The 17,300-nt window shown below is 35.9% G+C and overlaps 1 protein-coding gene across 7 annotated transcripts in view; it reads left to right on the forward strand.

The window, feature by feature from the left end:
* The window catches only part of ARHGAP24 (Rho GTPase activating protein 24), a 499,880-nt gene that overhangs the window by 454,535 nt on the left and 28,045 nt on the right, over nucleotides 1-17,300 (forward strand). For all 7 annotated transcript variants that reach the window (XM_064368848.1, XM_064368895.1, XM_064368882.1 and 4 more), the window contains one exon: nucleotides 15,279-15,411. In XM_064368848.1, coding sequence (XP_064224918.1) covers nucleotides 15,279-15,411 — 133 coding nt within the window. The remainder of the gene's footprint in view (nucleotides 1-15,278; nucleotides 15,412-17,300) is intronic.

Genomic DNA, 17,300 nt, shown 5'->3' on the forward strand with positions numbered 1-17,300 from the left:
ATCCTTGTTTGTGCTTGCTTCAGCAGCACATGTACCAAAATTGGAAGATCCTTGCTCATTTTAATGTGTTCTAGCTTAGCGTTTAAAACGTTTTAGTGTACTGAGGCAGTGCTACACATTCTCATGACTTTGCTGCTGTTGTTCCAGTAGTAGAAGGGCTGCCTTCGGCCCAGAGCCCAGATCTCTTTCTAAACAGCAGAACCTGTCCCTTTTCTGTTTTAAAATTCAAGTCCCTATACTTGACTATTTAAATAAGCCCATGCCCCCTCCACCCAACTCCCTCCACCCACCCCACCCACCCCACCACCCTCTGCTTGTGCTCCTTTCCCCTTCGGAGAGCCTAACAAATTTACCCAACTCCCCTTCCTTGTGGAGTCTTCCATGACCTCTGTATTATTTTCCTAGGGTTGCCATATAAAAGCATTGCAAACTGAATAGAAAAAAAAAAACCAGTAACTTCTTAGCTCATATTTCTCAAGCTGAAAATCGAAATCAAGATGTCAGCAGAGCCCTGCTATCTCTGATGGATTTGGGGAACTATCTTTTCTATGCCTTGCTCTTAACTTCTGATAATTTGCCAACAACCCTTGTCATTCCTTGGTTTAAAGCTACATAACTCCAACCTCTGCCTCTGTCTCCACGTGGCCTTGTCTCCCCACATCATTCTTATATGCATGGTCCTAAAACTATAATTTGGGAAATACTAGCTAGACTATCCACTGCAGGAGTGTATGGTAAAGGATATCGTTCATTAGAATTGATGTAACTCTGTTTCTTATCTATGAAATGGGGAAAAGGTGACAGCAGAATCAACATCACAATATTCCTGGGAGCAACATATCAGTTCGACTGGGCTAGGCAAGCCAGATGCTATTGTGAGATAAACTATTTTCTAGGATGTAGAGTTGATGTGTAAAATCATGATTTCCTATCTGCTGAATAGGGCCTGAAGTTTCAAGACAGCCTGAAAGGTACATCTCTGCCCCTTTACACTTCAATTCATGCAAAAACTCAAACTCTGAAGATTTCAAACTGTACAGTTATAGAGCCTTGGTACCATAGTGTGAATAAAAGATCCAAGGGCAGGGCTTGTTGGAAGAAAGTGGAGAAAGCAAGTGGTAGCTTGAGGGCATGTGACCAGTAAAAGGGAGGAATTTGCATTCCTAAAGAGTTGGAAAAGCAAAGAACTCACTCCCAGTAATTTGCCTAAGGCAAGCTCTGTGTGTGTAGATGGTGAACTGGCTACCTATTTTCAACACCCTAAATGATTCTCTGAAGCCAAGGAGAGGCCAGCCCCTAAAGTCTCGAATAGCTGTTTACTTATAGTAACTCTTAACATTCCTATTTTCTGATGAACTTCTTAGAGGTATGATGGTGTGACAAAATTTGATAACCATTGTCTTTGAGTATTTCTCAAACTTCTCTCATTCACAGTCTACCCTCATGATTTTAGCCATTTCCATATAAAGCCTGCACTAGGTTTATTAATGTTTTTCTTTAAACATAGTTACAGTTTTCTGATCAATTTTCTGGTAAAAGGAAATTTATATATTATTGTTCTTTGAAAACAAACACTACTTGCATAAATACGAGGTCAATGTAACATAAGCATAGTGACAAGATCATGTTATGAAATGTCCCTGGACACAGCTGCTTTCTGAAGGCTCTGACCCTAAGGCCCTCTGGTGATTTGATGAAAATGGAGATTGGCGTGTGCTACTACCACTTTAACTTGACTCTTTTTCCTAACTGATGCTTCCTCTTTGATGTAATCAGGAGAATTGAAAGAGAACCAAGAAAGAACTGGTGTTTCTACTAAGTTATTTGATGTCAATATCCTATTTTTGTGGCATCTTAAATTACTTGGAATAACCCACACTTTGGGAAATACAGTCAGGTCACTCTTTGCTAACACTGGGAGGCCTCTTTTCCTTTAATCACTAATCTGGTTTCTGGCTCTACAGATTTTTCCTCTTCTGGAAATTCTTATAAATTTAATCATTCACTATTCTTTTGCATCCAGCTTTCACTTAGCATAATGCTTTTGAGGTTCATCTGTTACAGGAAAGGGATCCAGATCCAGACCCCAAGAGAGAGTTCTTAGATCTCCCACAAGAAAGAATTCAGAGCAAGTCCACAGAGTAAAGTGAAAGCAAGTTTATTAGGAAAGTAATGGAATAAAATAATGGCTACTCCGTGGACAGAGCAGTCCCAAGGCCTTCTGGTTGCTGATCTTTATGGTTATTTCTCAGTGATATGCTAAACAAGTGGTGAATTATTCATGCTTCCCCTTTTTAGACCATGTAGGGTAACTTCCTGGTGTTGCCATGGCATCTGCAAACTGTCATGGTGCTGGTGGGAGTGTAGCAGTGAGGATGACCAGAGGTCAGTCTCATTGCCTTCTTGGTTTTGATGGGGTTTGGCCAGACTCTTTACTGCAATCTGTTTTATCAGCAGAGTCTTTATGACCTGTATCTTGTGCTGACCTCATATCTTGTCCTGTGACTTAGAATGCCTTAACCATCTGGGAATGCAGTCCAGTAAGTTTCAGCATCATTTTACCCAGCCCCTATTCTAGATAGAGTTGCTCTGGTTCACACACCTGACACATCTATGTCATAACATATATCAGTAGTTGCTTCCTTTTTATTGAAGAGTAGAATTTTATTTTGTGAATATACCACATTTTGTTTATTCATCTATCAGTTGGAGACATTTATGCTGTTTCTACTTTTTGGCTCTTATTAATAATATTTCTGTGATTCATGTACAAGTTTTTGTGTAAAGATACGTTTAATATTTTGGTGGACTATTCCTAGAAACAGAATTGCTGGATCATATCTATGTTTAATATTTGAGGAACATTAAACTGTTTTCCAAAAAGGCTGAACCATCTGATATTTCCACCAGCAATGTATGACTGTTACCATTTTTTTATTCTAGCCATTCTGGTGAGTATGAAATGGTTTTTTATTTTAGTTTTTGATATGCAGTTTCCAAATGACTAATGATGTTGAACCTTTTTTCATGTATTTATGAGCCATTCTTTATTTTTTATGAGCCATTCTAAAAAGTAACTCAAGGCTTAGTTACTAAATCTCCAACCCACAGTGTAAGACAGAAATTAAAAGGGTTTTCTGGTGTATCCATTTGAGTCAGCAAGTTATCGCCAAAATCAATCAAGTCCACAAAAAACCTGTTCCTTCTCTGAATACTTCAACAATCTTATATTCCAACATCAAAGTATTCTCGACATATTAAACTTGATGATACTACCCTTATTATTAATATGTATATATAAATTGAGGGGAACAGTTAAAAAGTTTTAAAAGAATCCAAGTTACTCTTTAGCAGATATGTGGTTTTAGAATATTTGATTTTTCTGATTCTTTTGATAATTCGTGGTAAGGAAGTGGTTACAAAGTCTCTAAGGAATTAATAGTGATGTTCTGGGAATATCAGTTTAGGGTTGATATAAATGTCTACAATATCATGGGAACACACATTTATATATCCAAGAGGACATCACTGTGGATATTCATTGCAAACTCTGTATTCATAAAGTCTAACTTACACATAGAACTAGAATATGAACTCAAAGAAGGTAGAGAATTTTTTGTATCTTAATCATCTTTTTTATCTCTAATGCCTAGAACAATGTCTAATATAATGTAGGTATTCAATAAACCTTTGTTAAGTAAGTCAATGCTAGGAGTATATTTTGAATGCAATTGTTGAATGAAAAAAAAAGTCCAGATTTCTGATATCTCAGGAAGTAGAAAACTCAAGTGCTTGTTTTCATAGATTAGAATTTAGGAAACTTGAAAATTACCATGTTGCAAAATAATTTCTAAAATTCTGTTAGAAAATAATTTTTGTCAACTAAGGCAAAATGCCTGCCTGGGTCAGTATGCAAAGTCATAATCCTGTGAATGGGTTCAAAATTTCATAAAAACCACAGTTCTAAGTCAGGACCAGTACCTTTATTTGTTTTCTATTCCTGAAATGGTGTCATGAATAACGATGCCCTATACTTCCAAAGCAAACTAGATTTTGATTTATAACAAAGCAGTAACAAAAACCAAACCAGAATAAAACAAAAAACTTGCCTCTTCTCAATGAAATTTGTTTTATCACTCTTTCTTTCCTCACTCAGACCCCTCTTACGAAGTAGTCCAAATAGAAAACACTAATATAAAAAACATCTGAAATGTAGTGACAAAGGATCCCTTCTAGCAAAGGACATAACTGCATTTTTAATGTGAGAGCTACAACAAAGACATAACTGGGCTCTTTTAAACCTTTTTATGTGTTCCCCTTGATTTATACATACATACTAATAAACTACTATGGTATCATCCAGTCCAATACACTAAGAATACTTTCATGTTGGAATAAAAGATTGTTGAAGTATTCAGAGAAGGGACAAGTTTTGTGTGGACTTGAATGATTTTGGCAATAACTTGTTGACTCAACTGAATATACCAGAAAATCTTTTTTTTTTTTTTTTTTTTTTTTTTTTTTTTTTTTTTTTTTTTTTTGAGACGGAGTTTCGCTCTTGATACCCAGGCTGGAGCGCAATGGCGCGATCTCGGCTCACCGCAATCTCCGCCTCCTGGGTTCAGGCAATTCTCCTGCCTCAGCCTCCTGAGTAGCTGGGATTACAGGCACGCGCCACCGTGTCCAGCTAATTTTTTGTATTAGTAGAGACGGGGTTTCACCATGTTGACCAGGATGGTCTCGATCTCTTGACCTCGTGATCCACCCGCCTCGGCCTCCCAAAGTGCTGGGATTACAGGCTTGAGCCACCGCGCCCGGCCCAGAAAATCTTTTTAATTTTCCTCTTACACTGTGAGTTAGAGATTCGGCTGTGTAAAACTAGGCCTCTAGTTACTCATCTCTTGCATGAAGCACAAGAATTTGTTTTCTTATTTTATTTATTTTTACTGGAAGAAAATATATTTTCTAGGAAAGAATATATGTGATTTTCATTGTTCATCCCAGAATTAGATAATCATAGTTCTCCACAGTCGTAGTGAATATGGCAGGAAATGAGTGACATGCAATAAAGTCATTGTTGGGGACACATGAATAAGTGATAAGTTACTATCTAGCCTTCATTAGCTAGAAAATTATTTGTGATGTTTGGCTATATTTTATTTTTTATTTAAAAATGGAAATATTAAAGTATATATAATATGGCTTTTAAATGCTGTTAGAGAATACACACACACGTACATGCACATACACATACACACATGTATGTTTAAGCATAAATGTACCCCTCAGCATGAGAATACCTATAATGTTTCTCCTGGGAAGTCCTTGGTTACATAATCTAAAATCTCTCAGATTATGAGATAAATTGCTGAATGTATTATGAAGATTACATTTCCTTTGTTTCTTCTGAAACCCCATCTGCAGAGCTTAGTGAAGGGAAAAACATGTAGGCGGGCAAATACAGTGGTAAAGTAACTAAATACAGCCAAAACTTCTCTATTTTTGCTATGCCAAGTTCATTAACAGTTTGCCAAAACTTTTAAGACCATATGATACTGAAATTACAACCCATTGCACTTCAAGTCCTAGCTCCAATTGAAGCAAGAAAGGGCTGTGTGATGAAGTCTCAGGCATATATTAATGTATTCACTAATAATGTAAGACATGAAAACTAGAGCAACCATGTAAACTCTCAATGAAAAAATATCATCAAGTGTTTCTGTATCAGGAATCAAAGGTTAGGAAAATAGAGTACCCCAGCTTAGCAAAAAATCAAAGTTCTTTATTACAGTATCTAATTAGATAACTGCATGATTATAGTGTACCTAGAGATTGTGCATTATCTCATTCAGTTATTTTTATTTCTGAGTAATTCCTGGGAGACATGTGAGGTGAGGAAGAAGTTCACCTCTCTCAAACTAGTCGTGTAACCCATTGTATAGTAGATAGTACAGTGTATAGTATAGGTGCTATTTGTTAAGTATAACAAATGTGTTTTCTTGTTGAATCTCTTATGGTGAGTAGTTTATATCCACCTGAAAATAGGTCGTCTGAATTGACAATAACCTACCAATCTTTTAAATCATTCTTGCATTCCTTAGTATATATGTTATTCTTTGTGAATTTAGGAAGTGATGTTCCACAGAGCAGTCAGAGAAGGAGTTAATGTGTGGATATTACTTCATTATGACTCCCAACCTAGATATAGAATGTCTATGTTTATTAAAACTCTTAAGCAAACTAACTCCTTTGTCCACTGGTAACTACAGATACTCTGTGGGACCTCAAGGCTTTAGCTTTCTCCAGGGACAATTATAAATAAATGCAATGAAGATCTACGGACAGTAAGGAGAGAATAACATCCCACAGGAGATTTGATTGATTTTCTTTATACCATAAAATTGATTGGATATGTTTAAAATGATTCTACAAAGAACAAAATATATATGTATCTGTATGTATTTACATTTATGTGTGTGTAATATGTATCTGTACACATATTTACAATAGAATCTCTGTAATTTGCAAACAAGCTATCATCTTTCTATCATTGTTTACTTTCAAATAGTTTCTTATTTCAATACTTGTTCTAAATAATTGTATAGATCATTGATATGACTAGCATCTTAGTTTAATAGAAAAGTCTTATGGGATCATTGATTTTAGATGTAATCTCTGTGGGAGAAAATTAATGGTTTTTTTTGTTAAGTTTGGAAAATATTAGTGTCATTTGCAGTATGAGATGCATTGTGTGTATTTGAATGTTACTTCTAAGTTAAATTTTGATATGAGATTGAATCTTGGGTATAAAATCAGTAAAGCTGTAGGGACATATTGAGTCATTTTAATAGCTGTGTTGATTTATTTTGTAACTGACAGTACTTAAGGTTTTAATTAGGTTTTGTTATTGTTGGAACTGAATGCATATGTTGTACAAAGTAGCCTGTTTTAAGTTATATACTGATGTAATTATTGCTTTCAGGAAACTTCTGAATGTTCTACATCAAGCCTTATAAGTATCTTGATCCTGCTAACCTTTCTTTTTTTGTGAAAACACCTTGGTACTATAATAGAAAAAGTCAGAATTTATTTTTATTGTTTAGTCTAAATTTTTAATTTAGAGAGGCACAGTAGAATATGTCTATTTCTAAAGTAAATTGATGCTCTCAAACATATTAATTCAAACTAAATGGCAACAACTCTAATGACTAATTTATAAAATAGGGGTGTCTGTTTTTGTGGGATACATATTCATTTATTTATGCTTAAACAGTTGCCCTTTGCATTTAAATATGGTATTCAAAAGCTATACAACAATGCATTTTGTTTTTTATTTATATTTATTTGGTACTGATGATTATCACCTATATGTGTTTTTTAAGGCAGTTAGAGGTAGGAGGACAGGCTTGATATCAAGAAGACCAGTTAATATGGTATTGTGTTAGTGGAGATGAGTAATATAAACTTGAACTTAAGCAGCGTCAGTGAGATTTCCAAAGAAGGTATGGATTCATAAGCTATTATGTCAGAATGTATATGAACTGGGCATTAGTATTTTTTTTTTAAACTTCCCAGGTAATTCCAACATACTGCTCAGTCAGAGAATCACCAATTGCTGTTAGATGTAGAGTCTTGGGAAGAGTCAAATTAAGTTTAACTTCTAGGTTTCTTGCTTGTTTGCATGAATGGTGATGCCATCCATTGTGAAAAAAAATGCTAAAGAGGAACAATTTTACTGGAGATTTTTCTGTTGTTGCCAGTCAGTTTTGTTCATATGAAGTTCAAATACATAGGAAACATAAGAGAATTCAGTGGAAAGGTCTGATACAGAGATATAGATTTTGTAATCTTGTAGCAAAGTGACAGTGGAATTCATGGATTAATCCAAAGAGTGTGCAGGTTATCCAGGAAAACAACATCATGTAGAGTCCAGCAGAGGAAGAAGGGCTTGGGAGCTAACTAGTAAGGAATGGTGGTCAGAGAAGAGGCAAGGAGGTAGAAGGGAAAGGCGAGTAAGGTGTTAAAGAAACATTGAAATAGAGACTTACTCATGGGAAATATTAGAAAATGAATAAATATCCATAATTTTTTTCAGTTTAGGGAGTTAGCTACTTTCTTTTTGAGGATTCTGTGGTTTAGAAGCACCAAACTCAGATTGTTCAAAGTAATCTCTGTTTTACAGCTATACTGCAAGGTATTTTATTTGTTACATTGAGTATCTTATATACATAAAGAGGCTGATTTGTGTACATGTGTGTGTGTACACTCACATGCATGTACTTGCATGTATGGGATGTTGGAGTGATTGTATATTAAACTGTCAAATATTCTTTTTATATGATTAGCTAGCATTGAAAGTGAGGAGTCTCTACACACATGCCTCTATACACATAAGTAATTCTAGAGGGGGGAAAGAAAAGATCAATGTGACAATTTGGTAAAGCTTGGGCACTATATTAGTCTGTTATCAAGCTGCTGATAAAGACATACCTGAGACTGAGCAATTTACAAAAGAAAGAGGTTTAATAGAGAACTCACAATTCCACATGGCTAGGGAAGGCTTACAATCATGGTACAAGGCAAGGACGAGCAAGTCACATCTTACATGGATGGCTCAGGCAGAGAAAGAACTTGTGCAGGTAGACTCCCATTTTTAAAACCATCAGATCTCATGAGACCCATTCACTATCACGAGAACAGCACAGGAAAGACCCACCCCCATGATTCGATCATCTCCTCTGGGTCTCTCCCACAACACATAGGAATTATGGGAGCTACAAAATGAGATTTGGGTGGGGACACAATCTCATCTCTTCCACTGAGGAATACTGGGGAGACAAATACGTAAGTAATAGGCTCCCACGGATGCTAGAAGTGGCCACATTTAAACTTGTGACCATTATACATTGGAACTCCTTTCTTTGGAATTTTCCACTCCAAATATATGTTCTAAAGAATAAAATCTCAATGCCCAAGCTTTAACCCAGATCAATTACACCAGAATGTATAAAACCCAGTCAGCAATCATTAGAAAAAGTTTTCAGGTAATTCCAGTGTGCAGCCTAGATTGTGAATCCTTGTTTTCTATATTACATTGGTTTATCTGACAGTGTTTCTATAAATTTACATCAAGTGAAAGCATGTTTCTGTTTTTGTAATAACATTTCATTACTTAGTACTCTGATAGTACCATCAACAGTTTTACAGACAAGCTCACCAAAAGTAGTCTTGGAGGTTGTTTAGACAATTCAAACTGTCATAATAAAATACTGTAGACTGGTAGCTGAAACAACAGAAACTTCTTATCTCGCAGTTCTGGAAACCTAAGATCAGGGTGTTCGCATGGTTGTGCTCTGGTGAATGCTGCCTTCTTGGCTTGCAGATAACTGTCTTCTGGCTGGGTTCGTGGACAAGCAGAGAGAGAAAGAGCAAGCTCTTTAGTGTCTCATTTTATAAAAGCCCTAATCCCTTCAGGCCAGGCCCCACCCTGATGAACTCATCTAACCCTAATTACCTCCCAGAACCCCATCTCCAAGTATCATTGCATTAGAAGTTAGGCTTTGATAGGAATAGGATGGGGGGATATTCAAACCATAGCAGGTATCATGCAGTTCTCTGCCATCAGCAGCTTTAAACCAGTAGAATCCTATTGGGACAAGCACTAGTTCACTGCAGTCCAGCACTTAGCCTGGAGCTGAAACAGTCTTTTGGTTTTGTATATAATTCAGTGGTGACACTTATGTAACTGTGCAATAAGCCTTGACAGTTTAACCAGATTCTAGTTTCACTGTTGAAAAATGCATCAGTTTTGACAGATACATAAAAAAATAAGTTTGAACAGAACCAGACTTTTTAAAGAAACATTGAGTTTAGTCTGGAGCTGCTTAGTATCTTTGGAATTGCTTCTGTGTCTTGGTGAACTCAGCAGGCAAAGCAGAGTATTGCTTAAGCAAGACCATTTGGTGGTAGCATTCGTGTTGGAAGTATTGCTGAATGTTTTGAGTCTCGTATATGTTCTCCCTGGAGGCTGATGGATATGACATTATTATTTTTTAATTCTAAGTGAATTTTAGGTCATCTCATTGTGCTCATTGCAGATAAGTTCACAATATCTTTAATAACTTCCTATGTGGGTGCATTGAAAATTCATTCTATTCAGTTAAACCAAGGGATTATACTGCGTAGTATTCAGAGTGAGAAATTCCCATTTCTAATTTTGAGACTTAAATGTTACAAGGTTTTGTCTGTGAAGTATTATACTTGTAATTATGGTGGCATTTGGATTTATCAGTGTGTGTGAGTATGTTTATGGGGAAAGGAGGAATGGGGATAGAGGATTAGCAAGAAGGGATTCTTGTCAGACTCTTTTGTCCTTGTTCAGATTAATAAGAGGCCTATGTCGCACCTAGATCATAAGTAGGACAGATAATTTCTAGGAAATATGAAGAACATTCTTCAGATCACATACCTGGCAGGAGCTCAGCAGTTAAAATACACAGAAAATGTTATGAAGTAGAAGAAAATGAGAGATGGTATGGAAAAGTATTGGTGATCAGTTAGAAATATAAACTCAAAGGAGGAAAAAAGGGTCTATATTGTTTATTTATTTTTCACCTAGCATGTGGCCTGAAGCTGTGCACATCATAGATGCTCAGGAACTACTTGGTGAGTGAATGATTGATCCCAAAATAATCAAAGTAGACCTATGAGAATATAAAATTAGGTCAATCACAGGAAGCTAATGGAATCCTCCATTTAAATTTGTAAAAAAGCAATAAACAGGAGGAAACAGGATTCAAACGTAAAGTCCAAGTATGATGTAAGATGCAAACCAAATCTATATGTTGCTCAACTAAGGAGCATATGCTACAAAGCTCCTCCTGGTCTGAGAGCTCTTTCACTCAGATCTCTGGGCCTATCTCGTGCTGCCTTTGTCTACCACTGGATATAATATGCTTGATTATTTATCTTACCTTCTGAAAAGACTCTACTACCAGCTGAGTGAAAGGGTCTTGAGTCTGTATAATGACTTTACATTAGCAAATAGTCTTGAACTTCTTCTACCTGTTAAAAGACAAAATTACAACAAAGCTAGTTTTGTAGATCTTCAATGGCTTTTTTTGTGATTCTAGAATCTAGCAGCACTTTGGGCCAAAATGGTTCAGAATGTTCCACTCTATCACATGTGCAGGTTATATTTTCAGGCAGGGAAAAAGAAGCTACCTATGGAAAACAGAAGCGAGGTACAGAGAAAGTCCAATTACGTGGTGGACATCTCATACATAGTTTGCACAGCCGGCTGCCTGTGATTGGCTGAAACTCAGCTATTTGTTCCTAGTTAGGTTTTTACTTTGTTTCTGGTACTGAGTTAAGTCGCAGTTCGGAACTTGTAGGAAGGCATCCTTGGGCCAATTTCAATTTTATTTAACATACCAGAGAGCATGACTCTAAAGCATCTCATATCTCAGTGTTAGCCAAAAAGAATCTTTGTGCAGTTTCCTGTTAGAGTACTACTGGGGTTAACACCAGAACCTACTCATTGGCCTTCAGTGAGGCCCTGATGTATGTAAATGTGCTGTTGTTCTTAAGGGAAGAATTTTTATTCTCCATTGTACGTAGACTTTTGCCACAATGCAGTCACTTCACTTTACTTTGGGGAAGACTGAGATCTATTTCTCTGAGACAAAGGTGGTACTTCCTTTTAGGTACATTGGGCAATTACACATAATATTGTTATCTGATTGATTAGTTGCACATACTGAGGTAAATATTAATTTGGCAAAGTAGTGGATTTTCAATAAGAGATAGAAGGCTAGAGAGGGAGATTCACAGGGTTTCTATTTTGTAGACTGAACATACAAAGATATTTTTCAGAGAAACACCGGACTTCCTCATTGCAATAGGTAGCCTACTAACAATTAGGGCATGTGACTGAGAACCTCTTGAGGTGAATCAGAACTGGAATAATATGTTAGATTCTGTCTAGAAATGATTGTTTTCTTTAGTGAGAAAGGACAAAGCAAAAATGAAAACTCTAGAAAAAAGTCTCTATTTCTACAGAGTAGCCTAAGTTTAATAAAGCCCAAAAAAAGAATCATATATTTTTAAATTTTAGCCTTAAAGCAAAAACTTAATAACCTTTGTTAATCAAAAAAAATGTAATTGGACTTTTTTTTCATCATTTATATAACTAGCTGTGTGCATGTATACTGTAATGCTAGAAAGCTCTTGTATCAGGGAAGAATAAAATAATCATCCCACTCCGCCTTTCTTACCTTGATTCATGGCTCAAATATTTCTATTCGTGGAACATTACTGCAGTTTTGGTGCTAAGAAAATTGCTGGTAGAGGAAGAATGATTCTGCGGCCCTTCATTCTTTACAATTTTTACACCATCTCATTGTCTAACTTTGCAATCTCGCCATCTAGTGTTCAAAGGTTCTCAGTACCATAGTTTATAAAACGCTTCACTTCATTAAAAGCAAAACAGTAAAGTGCTAAGCAATTTACCTTAAAAACAGTGTGTTTGGGAACAGTCAATGTAATAAGTAGATCATCAATGAAACTTTAAAGCAAATTTTTTGTTAAATCTTTCTTGTTTATCATTATTGTCTCATTTATTTATTGTATTTATTCATAAATATTTGATCTCTTGTTTCTATAGACAGGCAAATTATACATAACATACTCTACATATTGAAATATATACTTACTCATTTTATATTTTATTTTTACAGTCTTCTCGCTCTGTACTACCTATACCTAACAAAATTATCATTGACTCTGAAGGCAAACTAATCTGAGTCATGATGGTAGATTGAATCAGAGTGGAATCAAAAATAAATAGTTTATTGGAATATTTGACTGCTATGCATATCCTGCCCAGACTGTGGTGTTTTTACTATTAGTGACTGTCCTTTCGAGGGGCAGATATAGCAAGAAAAACACAGAAGACTTTGACGCACATGAAATATGGTGGTTTTTCAGAAAACAAACAAACAAAAATATTAGTGTATTGCTTGTCTTACCATTGAGACTATTTTAAATATGTCTTTTGAAAACAATTTTTTTGGAATTCAGTTTTAGGAGTTAATGAGTTGATTGCAATTTTCAAGATGTCCTGGAAATATGATTTTTATGTTCTTTACAAGGTTTTAAGATGATCTCTTCTATAATGTCTATCGGCTCAGAATTTTAGAAAGAAAAACATATATTTACTTAATTATCAAGAAGACAAAATTAGTTAAAACAAGCCCTTTCAGATAACCTCCACCGTTTTAACATCTATAAAACAGTTGACAATATGCCTGTTCTGAGAGACTCCAATGTCAAAATTGAAAACCCCAGACCTTACCCTGAAGAAGGTAAAGTCCTATGGTCCATGAGGTTGCTCCTACTGTTCAGACCTTAAGCATTTCCACTCTGGGCTCTGGCCTTTGTCAATTCTGCAAAGACAGGTGACTCCCTCCCACTTTAGGCTGTTTTTCCCCCTTGCTTTGATCAGAAACGCCTTCTTCTGTCCTTACACACTCTTCAAATCTTTTCCCAAACATCGTTTTCTTGGAGGAGACCTCCAAACCTTCTCTTGTTATTAAATGGTATGCCATAATTTATTTTATTTCCACTCATCTTATTTTGGAATCTCATACTTGTCTTATTATCAGCTTAATATCTGCTGCCTCAACTAGATTACAAGTTGTGAGCAGGCTGGAATAATACCATTTATTTAAACCCCTGAGGTCCTAGCCACTGTGTTTTCCATAATACCCATTAGGAGTAGATGTGCAGTAAATAAATACCTGATGAAACCAGCCCGTGAGCCCAATATTGAGAACTGAGAAGCCCATTGTCTCAGCTCATATAATTTCATAAAGTTGGCTCTGCTTTCATGGCCACAGCTAGGATAAGAGAATGTTCACTGAGGCAGGAAACCCCAGTGCCTGCATCCCAGCTTCTCAAAGCACACCTCTCTGGGGACATGTCACTTCCTGCAGCACAACTTGAGAGTGAGGTAAAGAATTCCCTGAGTTGTTCACTACCACTCTTCCCGGTTCACAGGAAATCAACTCTCCTTTCACGCTTTTGCTTCTTCTCCCCTGAAAAACAAAAACCAAACAACTTCCCCCCTCCCCCTACACAAAACTCTATTCTTCCTTTCTTTACTATGATCCATCTTCATGGATTAACAGGAAATATAAGATACAGAAGAGAAAATATAAATTAATATTTTAGTAAGTTATCTTGCCACTCACACTCAGCAGATGAAACAAATAAATTATTCAAGTTATGTAAAGGACTTTAGGTGTTCATTGTTTATTTTCATGACATTACTCTTCTTTTCTAGAAGACTCTAAGGATTCCCAGCTATCTTATAATATTAGACAAGCAGTTATGCCGAGAATCAATCATTTTCAAAATGAGCTCTGTTAGAAATGTATAGCATGTCACACTAAGCTTTGCGTATCTCTGGGCAAACACCAACACCTTAAAAATGAGTCCAACATTTTGAGAGATGAGTGAGGATTTAGTAATTCATTTTGACATTGAATGCACACATACACACATCTGTAGATTTGATATTGTTTTTGTAAATTTTATTAGAGTGTATTTAAGATCTAATATATTTTCATTGTTTTCTTAAGTTAACACCTTTGCTTACCGTCAGATACACACACACAAAAATGCTTGAATGTTCAAACCACACTGAAGATTCTTTAAATTTTTTTATTTTATTTTATGGGTACATAGTCGGTGTATATATTTATGAGTTACATGAGATATTTTGATACATGCCTACATGTGTAATAATCACATCAGGGTAAATGGGGTATGCGTCATCACAAGCATTCATCATTTCTTTGTGTTATAAACATTCTAATTATACTCTTTTAGTTGTTTTTAAATGGATAATAGATTATTGTTGGCTGTAGTCACCCTATTGTTCTATCAAACTAGATCTTATACATTCTACCTTACTTTATTTTGTACCCTTAACCATCCCCACTCCCACCCCACCCACGCACACATACACTGCCCTTCCCAGCCTCCGGTAGCCATCATCCCACTCTCACACTGATGATTCTACAAATCCTTCTAGGCCTTCTTCTCCCCACCTGTGGTGGCATCTAGTAGGCATCACATAAATGCTCTCTGAAAACTGGATCAATTCATTCAGTTGCCAACTTGAATAGAATTGTGACTCTTGGACTCTTGAAAAAAATAAATAGAATGGTGTGAAGTTTACTCCAGAGAACATCTTCACACTTCTGTCTCCACAGCAACACAGATGTACACACGGTGGCATCACTTCTTAAGCTGTATCTCCGAGAACTTCCAGAACCAGTTATTCCTTATGCGAAGTATGAAGATTTTTTGTCATGTGCCAAACTGCTCAGCAAGGAAGAGGAAGCAGTAAGTTGATGCATTTATTTCCAAATAAACTTTTGTTTGGAATTTTTGTCTTTGTTCTTAGTCTTAAGTCTGTAAATTTCTATTGGCCTATCCCAGTGTTATTCTCCACTATCCGACGTATTGACCTCACACACACTGAGACTTTCCATATACAGCTCAAGTACCATTTCTGATCCCCTCTCTGATTAAAAAAAAAAAGGAAGAAGAAGAAAAGAAAAAAGAATATGACTAAATAAATTAAATCAGCACAACTTGCCACTTTACTTCCCTAAATGGTAAATGCAGTGCTATGTCAGGCCACATATCACACAAAAAGGTGACTACTGGCCAGACAAGGTGGTTCATGCCTGTAATCCCAGCACTTTGAGAGTCCAGGGTGAGTGGATTGCCTGAGGTCAGGAGTTCAAGACCAGACTGACCAATATGGTGAAACCCCGTCTCTACTAAAAATACAAAAATTAGCCAGGCATGGTGGTGCATACCCATAATCCCAGCCACTCAGGAGGCTGAAGCAAGAGAATTGCTTGAATCTGGGAGACAGGTTGCAGTGAGCCAAGATCTAGTCACTATATCCTGGACTACAGACTGAGACTCTGTCTCAAAATAAAGTGACTGCAGTGTCTCATAATCTTTTAATTGTGTTGACCAAAACCACTTCAAACAGTGGCTTATATATAAAATCCTACCTACTACTGTTTCTTTAAACAGTTTTGTTAAGATATAATTTTTATACAATACAATCACTGATTTGAAATGTACAATTCAGTGTTTTCAGTATATTCTCAGAGTTGTGCAACCATCACCAAAATCTAATTTTAGAATATTTACAATATTTTTATTGCCTCAAAATAAACCTCATACCCTCTCTTAATCCTCCTTTTTTCCCCAGGTTTTGGCAACTACTAGTTTATTTTCTGTCCCTATAGGTTTGCCTATTCTGGACATTCCACATAAATGGAATCATTCAACCTTTTTTGTGTGTGTACACAATTGGCTTCTTTCACTGTTTTCAAGGCTTACTCATGTTGTGCCACTTATCAGTATTTCATTCCTTTTATTTCTAAACAATATTCCATTATTCATTCATTCATCAGACAGAACTTTGTTTTTTTTTCTTTTTTCATTATTTGGCTACTCTGAATTATACTGTTGTGAACATCCATGTACAAAGTTTTGCATAGACCTATGTTTCTATTTCTCTTGGATATACACCTAGAAGGTAGAATTGTTGGGCCATATGTAACTCTGTGTTTTTCGAAAGGGCTCCAGCATTTTAAATTCCCACCAACGATGAGTGCAGATTCTGATTTCTTCAGATCTTTTCCATCACTTGTTACCTGTCTTTTTTGTCCTAGCCATCCCAACATGAGTAAAGTCATATCTCATTGAAGGTTGAATGGCATTTCCCTGACGGCTAATGAGGTTGAACATCTTTTCATGTACTTTAATATTAGCATATTTTCTTTGGAGAAATATCTATTCAGATTATTTCCTCATTTTTAACTGGATTATTGGCCTTATTATTAATAGTATTGAGTTGTAAGAGTTTATATAGTTTAGATACATGTCCCTTATAAATATGATTTTCAAGTATTTTCTCACATTCTGTGGGTTGTCTCTTTATTTTCTTAATGGTATCCTTTGAAACACAAGAGTTGTAAACTTTGGTGAAGTCAAATTTATCTGTTTTTAATCAGTTGTGTTTTTGTGTCATATCTAAGAAGACTTTGCTTAATACAAGGTCACAAAGAGTTATTCCTGTATTTTCTTCTAAGACTTCTATAGCTTCAGCTGTTACATTTAGATCTGTGATTCACTTTGAGTTCATTTTTGTTTTTGGTGTGAGGAAAGGAACAAACTTAATTTTTCTTCATGTGGATTTACAATTG

Source organism: Aotus nancymaae, unplaced genomic scaffold (assembly GCF_030222135.1).
Source record: "Aotus nancymaae isolate 86718 unplaced genomic scaffold, 86718_ANA_hifiasm-v0.15.2.pri h1tg000006l, whole genome shotgun sequence".
Lineage (NCBI taxonomy): Eukaryota > Metazoa > Chordata > Mammalia > Primates > Aotidae > Aotus > Aotus nancymaae.